Source organism: Sphaeramia orbicularis, chromosome 18 (assembly GCF_902148855.1).
Source record: "Sphaeramia orbicularis chromosome 18, fSphaOr1.1, whole genome shotgun sequence".
NCBI classification, from domain to species: domain Eukaryota; kingdom Metazoa; phylum Chordata; class Actinopteri; order Kurtiformes; family Apogonidae; genus Sphaeramia; species Sphaeramia orbicularis.
The window spans coordinates 17,586,405-17,600,690 of NC_043974.1; the positions used below are offsets into that span (position 1 = coordinate 17,586,405).

At 37.3% G+C, this 14,286-nt stretch overlaps 1 protein-coding gene across 3 annotated transcripts in view; it reads right to left on the minus strand.

Moving 5' to 3' along the window:
• Positions 1-14,286, minus strand: part of tspan5a (tetraspanin 5a) — a 28,633-nt gene that overhangs the window by 13,866 nt on the left and 481 nt on the right. For all 3 annotated transcript variants that reach the window (XM_030162547.1, XM_030162545.1, XM_030162546.1), the window contains exons 2-8: positions 6,674-6,724; positions 5,602-5,748; positions 5,329-5,499; positions 2,113-2,238; positions 1,858-1,905; positions 758-874; positions 594-655 (exon numbers count right to left, since the gene is read on the minus strand). In XM_030162547.1, the coding sequence (XP_030018407.1) occupies positions 594-655; positions 758-874; positions 1,858-1,905; positions 2,113-2,238; positions 5,329-5,499; positions 5,602-5,748; positions 6,674-6,724 (722 nt within the window). The remainder of the gene's footprint in view (positions 1-593; positions 656-757; positions 875-1,857; positions 1,906-2,112; positions 2,239-5,328; positions 5,500-5,601; positions 5,749-6,673; positions 6,725-14,286) is intronic.

Sequence of the window (14,286 nt, forward strand, 5' to 3'; positions counted from 1 at the left end):
ACCACAGTACTGTGGCAACTGATGGAAGAAATGACAAATTAGTGAGAGTGTATAGTATAGAATAGGAATGATTGTTGTAAATACTCTGTATATTGTTTTATGGTGTTCTTTGCTCTGGAGGCTGGAGAAGGTGGGCGGAGCTACATGTTAGATGCGACAGTGTGCTGTGTGACTCCAGTTCTGTGTCAGTTCAGTGTATTCAGTGCTGTGGTCCTGTTGAATTCTGCACTCTGAACATTGTCCCAGTGACTAACTTATATCAATGTTGGATTTACCTACTAGCGCTGTGCTTTAGAAGAAAAAAAATAAATAAATAAAAGCTGTGTCTCAGATCGACCTATTCGTGATATGATTGCCTTGGTACTTTTCAGGATGTGCGTGATGGTCTAGACATGATATAACGAGGGCGCTGATTGGCTCTGAGGTACTAGACAAACTGATATTTCGTGGCACAGTACTGTGTACTTCGTTACTTCGTTAAAATAAATAACTTTTCTGCTGGGACTTACGGCTGAAATAAAACAGAGTTGAGCTTGTGATGGGGAAAAAATTACACTGAATTGAGGTCAAAAGGTCAAAGAAAAATTTCTCACCAGCTCGCCCGCACAGCTTCGATGTCACTCACTAAGTTTTGGGCCAAACAAATACCGAAAATCTGTGGATTAATTTAAAAAAAACAAAAAAAACCATGAGTTGTCAACCAAAGGACAAAAGGATTTTGTTTGTGTAAGACTTTAAAGTTGGAAATACAACTGGCCTGTAGTAGTGCAACTCCTATGAAGATCCCAGCGACCAGGGTGAGGTTGTCCTGCAGCCACTTCTCAAACTGCGGCACGCAGCCTTTTACGTTGATGTAGTCCTTCTGCTCCGAGTCCTGGGAATGACACAAACACCCGACGTCAGGGTTAAAGCTTGAAATGAATCCGTTTCATCAGATACTGGAGGGTCAGGATGTGTTTAATCTCACTCAGCACAAAGACAGGAAGGAGAAATTCATGCTAAGTGGTTGTTTTAACTTCAGAAAAAAACAAACTTCAACACATTCAGAGGATAACATTTTCCCACAACATAAAATAAATACAAAATATTTAGAGACAACAGAGCATGACACTGACATTCATTTTGAACATGTAAAGAGGAAGGAGAAAACAGAACAAAATATAAACTTACAGACAAGTGGAAATATAAGAGAAAAAATACAATATTTTCCATTCTGCAGAAAAGAAACTGTCAATCAAATGATGTGTTTATCTACAGATACGAAAAGGAATGTGGAGGTAATGAAACCGACCAAGTGAATATCAGACGTTCTAGTACAGAGACAGTTTTCTATCCAATACATTGAGGCGTTTGGTACATTTGACAACATGTGAAGACGGTTTTAGCCTTATAAAAATGTGTGATATTTTGACCACTGGCTCCAGTTTTCTATCTTCTAAAAACACATAAAAAATAAAAGACAGTTCAAGGAAATGACATTTAATTAGAGAGTCATTTCCTGTTTCCTGCCAAAAACCTTACAAATTCACTCGATGGGTAGAGATTATGTATCATTTTATGGGCAATTTCTTTTCTGTTTTGAGTGTTTGAAGAATTTTCACTCTGAGGTTGGATTCAACAGACATTTCTTCAAGCCAGGCAAAAGCAGGAGATAAATTTCAAAGTAAAAACGTCCAATATCGGCCTACTTTTGCGTAAAAATCTTGTCATATTGACAATATCTAAACATACACCAGGTAACAGCCACTTTAAATAGAACAAAAGTCTTAGAAATTATTAATTGTGAAAAGCAAGACTAGTGGATGGTAAAGCATCAAACAAACGAAAGTAAACATATGAGAAAAGAGCGTTCCTTACTGGCTTAGCTCGAATGTCGTATCCACATTGAGTGTTTATTACATCCTCCTGTAAAAACAAGAACAGAACTTTAGTTGCCTCAGTGAACTTTTACCTCTCAGATTTATATGATGGTGCTACGAGGGAGACCATAAGTAGGTAATAAATGACTAATAAGGTCTGATTAATGGAAATTCAAGACGTTTAAAGAAGCTGTATAACGTTCACATGTTCAGTAAACATGTGTAAATATATAAATGTGTGTGGGATTCTCACCGCTGGATCCTTGGTGCAGCAGGAGAAGGGAACTCCACACTTTTCCCGACTGGGATTCCCATCAGTGCAGTTAAAGTAGATGTTCAGGTTCCAATCATCTGCTCCAAATGCACCACAGCATTCCCACTGTACTCACACACACACACACAGGGAAAATATGTTATCATTAGTCAGTCCTGCAGAAATAGGCCTTTGGGTCCTGATCCTTTTGTTTGCTTGTAAAAGGAAATGGTATGTGAGTCTATGGGTGACACAATAAGAAAAAAAACATGGCCGGGACCTGTGAGAGAGGGGAAGAAGTGTTGGAGTGGACAGTGGACAAGGTTCATTTTTCTTAAAGAAAAGTTCAGTGGGTTGTGACCAAGGTTCTAATAGTTTTGGATTTTTCATTATAGTTTATAGTTTTATTTAGTTTTGACTTTTTTTTTCTCTAATTCAGTTAGTTTTAATTCGTTTTTAGTGCAGGTTTGCTAGTTTTTATTAGTTTTCGTTATTTTCTAAAGGCTTAGTTTTAGTTTAGTTTTAGTTTTTTTTATCTTTTATCTTCTTTGCCATTGAATTCAAATAAATCCCAGACAGGACTCTGCTGCTTTCTCCCAACTTTGGTCTTCACGTTTCCAGGTAGAGTGGGGACCAGAAGACAACTGTAAACCACAAGTGACGAGAAGTTACAGACCGTTAAATATCATATGGTGCCAGCAGCTAAAATTGCTTGAGCAATAAGAGAAATGAGAAATAAATCAATTTCATATCAATCTGTCATTGACAAAGATGAAAATGAAGGGAATTTTATCCAGAATTTTTACCCAGAAGTGGGGACCAGAAGAAGACTGTAAACCACAAGTGATGAGAAGTGACGGACCGTTAAATATCATATGGTGCCAACAGCTAAAACTGCTTGAGGGAAATAAATCGATTTCATATCAATCCGACATTGACAAAGATGAAAACTAAGGGAATTTTATCCATAATTTTTATACGTTTTAGTTAGTTTTGTAAACACACAATACAGTTTCAGTTAGTTATCATTTTCTTCTTTTAATTATAGTTTTTATTCATTTCAGTTAACGAAAATGTTTTTACAGTTCTAGTTTTCGTCATTTCGTTAGTTTTAGTTAACGATAATAAACCTTGGTTGTGACAATGGGTGCTTCTATGGAACTGGTCACTAAAAACAGGACGTGGGGGCTAAAAATTAAAACCAGATGTAGACTAATGTTATGAAGCAAATTTGGAGACACTTGGGTCTATTTAAAAAATAAATATTTACTGAGATAAAAGAGAAACTATTTTTCAGCTAAAACACATTTCTATATTATTTTACATTTTGAAACACGGTAAAAAGGACACGAAAATTACACCCTACTATTTTTTTTGAATATTTTTTTTATTCTGTCACAGGTACATTTTTGGAATGGAACTAATTATGCAAGGCAGAGTGTTTCACAAAAATGACCGCTGTTGCAAAATCACTCGCAATTTATATGTGTTTAACTGGGCAGGTTCTGCATGTAATGCAAGTGGACACAATGGGTTACACACGAAACCTGGAATGAGACTGAGATTGATGAAAAGCCCACGTGTCTGGATTAGAAAAACCACTAGGATCCACACATTTAACAGTGTCTTTATTTATAGTGGTATATAAGACCATTTACAGCCATGTTTTCCAGATGAAATGCACTGACACCTAGGTAGTTTTTCCTGTCCCAATTTTGGTCCTATTTTTGGTCCCAATATTTTATTAAAAATTCATTAATTTTGGGATGGCTCAGAACAAGAGTATAATTTTGTTGCATTTATCTGAGGTCATCATTAGGTACATCCTGGGGGGAAATATGTCTAAATTTCTCTATTATTATTGGGTCTAAAAAGCTGGAGAAGTGTCAGGTACCAAAATGAACCCAGTTTCTTAGAAGCACCCACACTTTTGAATTTGCACTTTTGCTCTGCAATACTTCACTTGATCCATTTTTCAGCCTCCTGAAGTCGACTTAAGAGATTTATCCCAAAAGCGTGTATCTGGACATGCCAGTCATACATGCCTCATTCCGTGCATTTCCATGACAACTTTTATTCCTGGTTTAATCTGATTAAAGGTTAGATCCTATTTCAGATGCCCATGTAAACACCTTATTCCAGTTGAAAAAGAAAAATTCGGATTAAATTTAAACCCGATTAAAGTCACGGGTTTAATCCCCTTTTAATTCCGAACTAAATTATTCCTCGGACATGTAAACCCTTTATTCCATTTGGACTTTATTCCTGCCATTCTGCACATGCTTGTTGTCTTGTCCTGTCACGATGACGCACACATTCTGCGATGGCGGAAAAATATGCAATGTAGTCTAGTCAACCCAAACTGTTCCAGTGGGCTATTCTGATGGGATCTACCAGCCTGGAAAACCCTGAAGGAAGAGTTCACCACTTGTTTTTTATTAATTCATTTGTCATGCACTAATGAGTTCGATAAGTGGGCAAATCAGTTTGCACTGCAGTGCACCGACTGCCTTGTTCTCGCAGCCCTTCCGTTAGCTTAGCTTAGCTTAGCCTAGCTTAGCATAATGGCTTCATTCCTATGGCCAGATGCAGCCAGTCTTTTATAGGTGATTTGTAGTATTTTATGAGTGATTTTGTGAAATTCAGTTCTCCCTAATCATTATTTTAGTCAGTATTTGGGGTCAATATGATCACAAATTGAGGCTCAAATCATGGCGATGTGACTTACTGCAGTAATAAAATCTTGGGAAATAAAAACTAATGCGAAGCTAAAATGGTAAAGCACAGCTAATTTAGCGCATGCGTCCCTTCCAACAAAAAGATTTTCCAACTTTCGTCAACACAATAGTCCCAAGATTGTATGAGTCGCAGATCTAAAGAAATAATTAGGGAGAATCGGATTTCAGAAAATCACTTACAAAAGACAACAAATCACCTTTAAGAAAACTGGCTACATGTGACCATAGAAATGCAGTGACTATGCTAAGCTAAGCTAACAGAAGGGCTGCGAGAACAAGGTAACGTGAGCACTGCAGCGCAAACCCTTTAGCTCACTTATCTACCTCATTAATACCTCATGTAAACCTTTATTCGGGTTTAACATTTCCATGTAAACAGAAGAGAAAATACTTTAGTTCCGAATTAATTTCATCTGGAAAAATAAATCGGATTTAAAAACACATCATGTAACCGTACCCATTGAGTTTCCTGACTTACATATTCCTGAGTGAAGTCAATGAGGTTCTGTAGATCAATGTCATCCCGGTACGCCCGAATGTTGTTGTTGATGAACAGGTTCAGTTGGTCTTTAATCCAGTCCTTAAAGACGAAGGCCAAGACTCCTGTCGTTAACTCCAGGAAAAAGATGATTCCCAGGAAAACAGAGAACTAAAGTGCGCAAGACCAGGAGGACAAACATGATGAGAACATGCACAAATATAGGAAACATATGGGCAAATGAAGCTCGGACCAATTTAACGTGAAACTTACAAACTTGAGCAGGAAGGTGTTTTCCCGCAGCGCTCCGATGCATCCGGCAAAGCCCAGAATGAACATGACCCCGCCGACTACCATGAAGAGCCAGACTGGGTCCAGACCTCCCAGGTCTGTGATGGACGAGATATTGGACAGGACGCCCTGAAGGAGACAGAAAAACACTCGCTCAGTGTGGGCCAGCTGCTCCTCTGTGACGACAGAAAACCACCGAAAGGCTCACAGAGACGGAAAATACAATGAAATATAGATGAAGTCAACCATGAACAGAACAAAAATAGCAGAGTCGATATGGTAGTTGAATGCCGTGCAATAATAATGAAAGATTGTCATAAAAATACTTGTGAATCAATCAATGACCTTCTTTTTCTGTTTATATTGTGCTGCTGTTACAGTATAAGTCTAAGGATAGTTTATTTATGCACAGACAGAACTCCTCACATGAACACAAATGACATTTTAGACTGTCTTTAAGGGTTTCTAAACTAAAACTACACAGGGCAGATATGACATAACGTAAATGTACAAAGATTATCGCTCAAATGTGAAAGAAATAACTGATAATAACAGGTGACAGTAGAACTGAAGTACGTCAGTGGACATTTTGATGGAAATATGACATTTCTGTTGGCTTTATACACGTGAATAGAGATGTTTATCATGCATAGTAATTGCAGTTTTCTCAAATAACAGTGAAAAGGTCACAGAATTATTTATTTTCAAGATAATATACCTGATAGCTTGGTGCTGGTTTTCCCAAATTTAGTTAGGAATCAAAATGGATCACGGAGCTGTTTTATAATGGGTTATGAGAGAAAAATACATAATAGTAATATGATATACAATACGTAATTAATTTTCTCAATTAAAATAGTAAAAAGTGTTTTCTGGAAGGGTTTATAAATGATAACCAATGGATAATGCCAGGTTATCAGTGACATTACAACATGTTATAAACTGACTTTCAACTGATTTCAATAAATATGTAGTGACATTTTAACTCTAATATTTACAGGTAATTAACACAGAGGTGTATTTGTTTTTTCAAATGTAACGTCATAGCACTCACCTTCTCACTCCACGCCCACAGTCCAATTCCAACTAAGGCCATGCCCAGCAGCTGCAAAACACCACAGTCATGTCAGATTACTGAGAATCTGCGTTAATGTCAAACGACATGATGACAGTCGGTCACATTGTTCTGAAAAGAAAACACATTTTCTCTGAGGTCAGTGAGATGTGATATGGGATCACTGTCATTCCTCTGAGTTTCAGTATCTCACAGTGGGGTCAGTCTCCTGGTGATTTTTTTAAAGACACCAGATTCAAGTTTTGTGATACTGATGCAAAGATACTCTTTCCAATTATATTATTGATATGATGATTTTTCTTTATCCTTAATGCCTCATACATCACAGTTTCATTTCTTTTAGTGCAGGGGTGTCAAACTCATTTAGTTCAGGGGCCACATTCAGCCTAATATGATATAAAGTTGGCCGGACCAGTAAAATAATATAAATAATAGGATAAGAACTTTTGAGTGGAAAAAGTAAATTCCGTAATGAAAATGTTTAAATCTACGAATTGTACTTGAACATAACATGAACAAATATGAACAACCTGAAAATTCTTGAGTAAAATACGTGCAATGTTAACAATATTATGCCTTAGTTTATCATTTATACATGTGAATCACAATGTAGAGATCACAGTGGATCTGCAAATATAGAAAACATTAAAGAACAGGGAGAATATTATTAAAATTCCACATACTTCTCTTAAGACATTTCAGATATTCACATTTTTTGTAAAAAGCTAGTCTGTAAATGTAAACATTTTTGTGTAATTTTACTTTTTTTTTTTACACTAAAACAAACAGACAAATATACAGTTTTCATTATTTATAGGTTATTATAATAGTATTTTACTGGTCTGATCCACTTTAGATTGAAATGACCTAAAATGATTTTAACATCCTTGATATCTTCAGTAATTTTTGCATTTCACAAATTATTCCCAGGGGCCGGATTGAACCCTTTGGCAGACCAGATTTGGCCCCCAGGCCGAATGTTTGACACCTGTGTTTTAGTGCTTCAATGTGGAGATAACTGCTCCAAAGCATAAAAACATTTTGACAAATATACAACTATGAATCTTCTTTTGTACAAGTTACATGATAAAATAACTCCTGACATGTGTATTGTTATTATGGATAGTTAAAAACAGACTTACTGAACCTAGCATATTTTTCTGTACTATTGATTTTTATAATAAAATCGTCATAAAGCCCATTTTCCACCAAAGTTTCAATATCCCAAAAACTACTGAAAATATAAGGCTGAAATTTTGTATAGTGTTTACTAGAATCAATAACCTTATTTTCTGAAATTATGAAGCTAATTAGAGATGGAGAGAACATTTCCCGAAATGTGGTGATTTGACGTGAATTCATGCGGTACGTTTTCCTGCATCAGAGAAGTGTTTGATAGAAAAATAACATAATATAATGATACAGCCTGTATTATGTGAGAAAAAAAAAATCATTTGTTTCATTGTCAAAAATGGTACTCATGTCAGTACTTTCCAGTACTGCGGTATGACTTAAAATATCAGAGGAAATGTTAATTTTAATGGTTATTTATGATTTAAAGTAAGTATTTGTGGTTCGAATGGGACAAATATTTTGGAAATCTTAAAGTACATTTATAACATTTCATCCAATTCAACAAAAAATTCAACACTGAGTAAAAAAAAAACAAACTCTGAAGCATTTGTAAGTTTTTTTTTAAAAACACAATGTGACTTGTAAATGAAAATTACACCCTTCTACTAAGTAAAATGTTAAATGCAATGTTATTTATCATAATATAAAAGCATATTTTGACATTTACTGTTATCATTTTGTTACCCAGTTATCTGTTAGTGTCACAGCACTTTTGTCCATATAGTGGTACCTATAAACAATAAAACAAGTGGTCTCATTGTGTTCTGATTTTAAAATGTGTCATTCAGTAGAGCAGGGGTGTCAAACTCATTTTCTTCCGGGGACCACATTCAGCCCAATTTAATCTGAAGTGGGCCGGACCAGTAAAATAATAGCATGACAGCCAATAAATAATGAAAACTCCAACTTGTTTAAGTGCAAAAAATGACATTAAATTATGCCAATATTTACGTTTACAAACTATCCAAAAAAAGAGGATGTTAATAACCTGAAAAACATGAAACTTGTAAAGAAACATAAGTACAATTTTATCAGTATCATGTAGGGCTGCTCGATTATAGAAAAAAAAAATAATCACGATTATTTTAGCAATAATTGAAATCACGATTATTAAAAACGATTATTTGTTAACCTTAAAGTTGTTTATTTTTTTCTTGCAAAACAATGTAAAATATACTCTTTAAACATAAATAAAGCTTTTAACCACTAAAGCAAAGTATTTTCACTTTTGTACGAAACAAAAAAATCTTTGAAATCAAATAAGTGTACTGTAAATTCAAGTATGTTTCCTTTTGTAAACAAATAGTGCACTCTAATTAAACTGCTATAGACTTGCCATAGAACTGTAGCAATAAAAAAAAAAAAAAACTCACGTAAAGTGCAAATTATAAATTCAAGTATGTTCAATGTAGTATGAAACATAGTAAATTCAGTGGCGTGCTGTGAGGTTTCAGTTAAGGCCTTCTGTATACAACAGCCATCTACAGGGTGTCCTATAAGTCTCCATACATAGGAGACATACAGGGGTTGGACAAAATAATGGAAACACCTAACATTGTGGCATCATAGAAGGTGTTTCCATTATTTTGTCCAACCCCTGTAATACATATGGTTCTAACATGTATTTCTTTATATTTCTTCTTTATAGTTCTTCAGCAGTGGAGGACACGCATTGAAATGTGTTCCCAACAAAATGGCAGTCATATAGAGCATATTATATAAAATAAAAATGGTTTATGTCAAGAAACATTTATTTTTCCTATGTATGGAGACTTATGGTGCCTTACCCTGTAGAATACGCACGTTAGAGTTATCCGGGTTAGGTTAGGTTAATACGGGAGTTGCAGCGTAAAGAGATTCGGAGACTGAAGATTGCATTGCGGACGAAGTTGTTTTTATGTGTTTTAGTTTTTCATGAGATAAAGAATATGATAAAGGTGGCGGTGGTTAAACTTTAGATGGTTAAAAAGGTTTGTTGTGTTAGCGGTCGGTGCGGACACAACTACGAAACACTTTTTGCACGTGATGTGTTTTTGCTCTTCGTCTTCTTCATCAAACCCAAAGTGATTCCATACAATTGAATTGGACTTGCCTTTTTTGTTTACCAAGCACTTCTGCTGTGATTCTCCTGCCATTTTTCCAGACCGCTAGGTACAACTGTCCTCTTGGGGTGGACCTGCCGGCTAGCAGGCAGCTGTAGCTTAGAGGGGGGCGGGGCAGAGCAGCTCATGGGAGCTTGCGTGCGCGTGAATTAAAACAACTCAAAATTAATAATCGTTTTTTCTCGATTACATAATTTTTGTAATCGTTGCATGTAATAATCGAAATCGTAATTGAATTTCGATTAACTGCACAGCCCTAGTATCATGCCTCTACTTATCATTTATACATATGCATTATAGGTCAGATCTACAAATACAAAAAACATTCAGCAACAGGTAGAATAATGTTAAAATTGCACTAAATTTTCTTAAGACATTTCAGGTTGTTCATATTTGTTCAGGTTATTCACATTTTATTGATAAAGGATAGTTTGTTAATGTAAACATTTTCATAATTTAATGTTTTTTGCACTAAATCAAAGAGAAAAAATTGGTGTTGTCACTATTTACAGGTTGTTATGATATTATTTTTGTGTTTGATGCCCTAACTTGCACTTTGCAAACTCATCCCACGGGCCGGATTGGAATCTTTGGCAGGCCGGATTTGGCCCCCGGGCCACATGTTTGACATCTGTGCAGTAGAGCTTGAGAGAGAAGACTTCTCACTAAACCACCTACCATGCACTGTTCAACCATAACATTCTGATCACTGATAGGAGACATGGTAATAATATTGATTATTTCATTCCAATGGTTCCTTGGATATATTAGGCAGCAAATGCACATTTAGTGGTTAAAGCTGGTGTGTTAGAAACAGCAAAATGATCAACGTAATGAACTGAGTGACTTTGACCAGGTCCATAATGGTCCACGATGGTGATGACTGGGTCAGAGTATCTCCACAATTGTAGGTCTTTTTAGGTGTTCCTGGTCTGCAGTGGTTAGAACTGACCAAAAATGGATGAAGGAAGGACATCCCAACCTCAGGACTATTGATCATCTGTGGGAGCTGTTGGACAAATAACTCTGATCCATGGAGGTCCACCTCTATTTCCAGGACTTCATGGATCTGCAGCTAACGTCTAGGTCCAGATACTACAGCACACCTTCAGAGGTCTCGTTGAGTCTAGGCCTTGGGTTGGAGCTGGTTTTGTGGAAAAAGGGGAACCTACACAATATTAGACAGGTGTTAATAATGTTCTGATCCCACTGATGCTGGATTGGTTGAGATCAGGTTGATGTTCTTTAGATACTTTTGGTAGGTATTAAACACTTTATGCTGCTAATGTACAACAAAATCTGGAGATGTTCTGACCATCATATTTTCACCCTTGTTAAAGTCCCTCAGATCCCTGCTCTTGTCCATTTTTGCAGTTTGCTGTCTAAAACATCAGCTTCAAGGACTAAATGTTCACTTGCTGCTTAATGTATCCACCCAATGGAATGAAAAAATCTACATCAGGGGTGTTCAATCCTGGTCCTTGAGAGCTACTATCCTGCATGTTTTAGATGTTTGCCTCTTCCAACACACCTGATTCAAAATGATAAGCCTATCATCAAGCTCTGCAGAAGCCTGATAACAACCGTCAGGTGTGCTGGAAGAGGAAAACATCTAAAATACAGCCAATACATTTGTTTATATAGTATATAAAGGCAAAATCAAAAATACTGAAAAACAGACAAAATAGGCCCAGACCACTAAGGGTTAATATTTAAATGTTTCTGCCAACAAAAAGTACATTGTGCCAATTATTTTTATTTTATTATTATTATTTTTAAAATCCAACGTGATTAAATTATTTCAGTGTGTGTATTAGTACTTTTTGAACATTTTGAGCACAATTTCAATAATACCGCAATAGTAATGATAACCGTGATAATTTTGGTCACAATAACCGTGATATGACATTTTTATATCGTTACATCCCTAAAAACATGTAGGATAGACCAGGATTGGACACCCCTGGTCTACATTAATACCACTTTGCCTGTCAGTGTCACAACGTTATGGTAGATCAGTGTAAACATCATTGATCTGTGTATTATTGTAGTTATTGCTGTGATTTCTGAAACTTAATCTTGATTTATTTGTTTGTTTGTTTGTTTGATGATAATAATAATGTTTGTTGCTGTTTCTCCAGGCCCCTACATCCATACATTCTGCATTAAATAAAGGCTGAGATCACTTTTCTAACGTTGGCTTCATTTGTAACTCAGCTGTAATGCATGTGAGTATAAATCCTGGCTGTAGTGGAGTCCATTCTATCCACATATGTCCGTGTCCAGAGTGATCCAGTGGATTCAGAGTAGAGCCAGACCGATTGGCCAGCCGATTAATTGGGCCGATTATAGCATATCACCAATTAATCAAAATCGGCCAATATGTAGCCGATGTAGCCGATATATTAACTTTTTTTTTTTTGCTGCGTGGAGATTCTGTCACTCGCTACCCCTGTGTGTGTGTGTGTGTGTGTGTGTGTGTGCCGCCCGGAGAATAAGAGGAACTTTAAAGCGAGTTAGTTTCACTTTCACTCCTGCTCAGACAATGATGCTATCACCCCCCCCCCCCAGCTCGCATGCTCTGACAAGGATGGACTGCTTATCCCCCCTCCTGCTCCGACCCCCCACCCCAGCAAAAATCATGGACCGCTACCTCGTGCTCTGACGATGATGGACCACTAATCCCCCCCCCCCCCCCCCCCCCCGCCGCTCCAAAAATCACGGACCCCCCCCCCGCATCTTATGAAGTATTCACCCCCCCACACACACATGTCTGTGCACTTCTTGTCTCCCTCACAGTTTCATTCTGCCAGCAGGCCTGGGTGTTAATAGTGTGGGGGAGACTGGGGACAGTTGTAACATGGGTCAGTTGTAACTCTTGCAGTTGCTCCAATCAGGAACAATTTAGGACTCACCTAATTCACTCTGCACATGCTCAGTTTAGTCCTTAGTCCACATAAGAAGTTGTAGTGCCGTGAGGCAGACACATCAAAATTTGTCAGTGAAAACATAATTTTGTGGTAAGTCATATTTTTTGTCTAATTATTTTTGTGATTGCATAGTTTGCATTTGAAAGTTGTGTAAATTATATTTGTGAGATAAACAAAGATTTATGCAACTGTTAATCCACCTGTCCACAATTATATAATATAAGATTATTATATTAGGGATGCACCAATACCACTTTTTTCCAGATCGAGTACGAGTACTTACATTTGAGTACTTGCCGATACCGAGTACCAATACAAATACTTAATAATCCCATTCCAGTTCTTAGTTCCTTTTGTAAATGTGCTTTATTGTCGTTGTCATTAGTCTGACTGGAACAAAGTGCTGCTACTGACATTTAATGTGTTGGAATGAGCGTTTCTCAATTAATCCACCAGGGGGTGCTGTTCTAAATTAACCATAGTGGACAAATACCACGAAGAAGAATAAAGTTTTTTGAGGAGAAGAAGAAGAAAGTCAGTAATAACAAACATGGAAACGGCAGAGGTAACACTAATGTAATACTAATATTGCAGCGTTTTCACTGGTAAGGTTTAAAAGCTTAGCTTCAGCAGGTAGAGAAATGAGAAATGAGCGATAAGTTTGGTTTTCACTTCCGCTGGTGGTGGTCCGCACCGCTCTGTACTCCCGCTGGTATTCTCATTCTGGGTACGCATCTGCCAGCACCTAGTAAACAGATGGAATGTACGCAGAGGACGGACAGAACGCTGCGTCTGTATCTGTCTGTGTCTTTAACGTTACTTGCAGTCAGCGTTACTTCTATCATCGTCATTTATTTTGAAAAATCTCCACACTCTTCACACTCCACACACATTATTCCACCTCCGTGTACCTGCTGCACTGAACTGTGAATGTCAAACGGCTGAAAGTGGTATCGGTGCATTTGTATCGGATTACTTTTACGAGTACGAGTACACACACTGAGTATCGGAGCTGATGCCGATACTCGTATCGGTGCATCCCAATGCTATATCCTGTATAGATCAGTGTTCTTAATTCATATATCGGCCAATATATCGGTTATCGGCCAATATTGGATGTCTGCCAATAAATCGGATATCGGCTTTTTTAAACCCCCCAATATCGGTATCGGCATCGTCCCCAAAAATCCCATATCGGTCGGGCTGTAATTCAGAGTGTATGGAGGAGCAGATGACACTGAGGAGCTGAGCTGTCATTAGTTCACAACAAAAAGCCGATTAGCCCTCAGCTGTCAACAGAAGTGCATCTGCTTTTATCTGGACAGGACCGGACAAACACACCACACAATAAAGCCAGCAGAACTTGGACCAGGACCCGTGGGATCCCATAGAGGCCGGTTCGGGCCTTCCTCTGTGCCCATTGGCC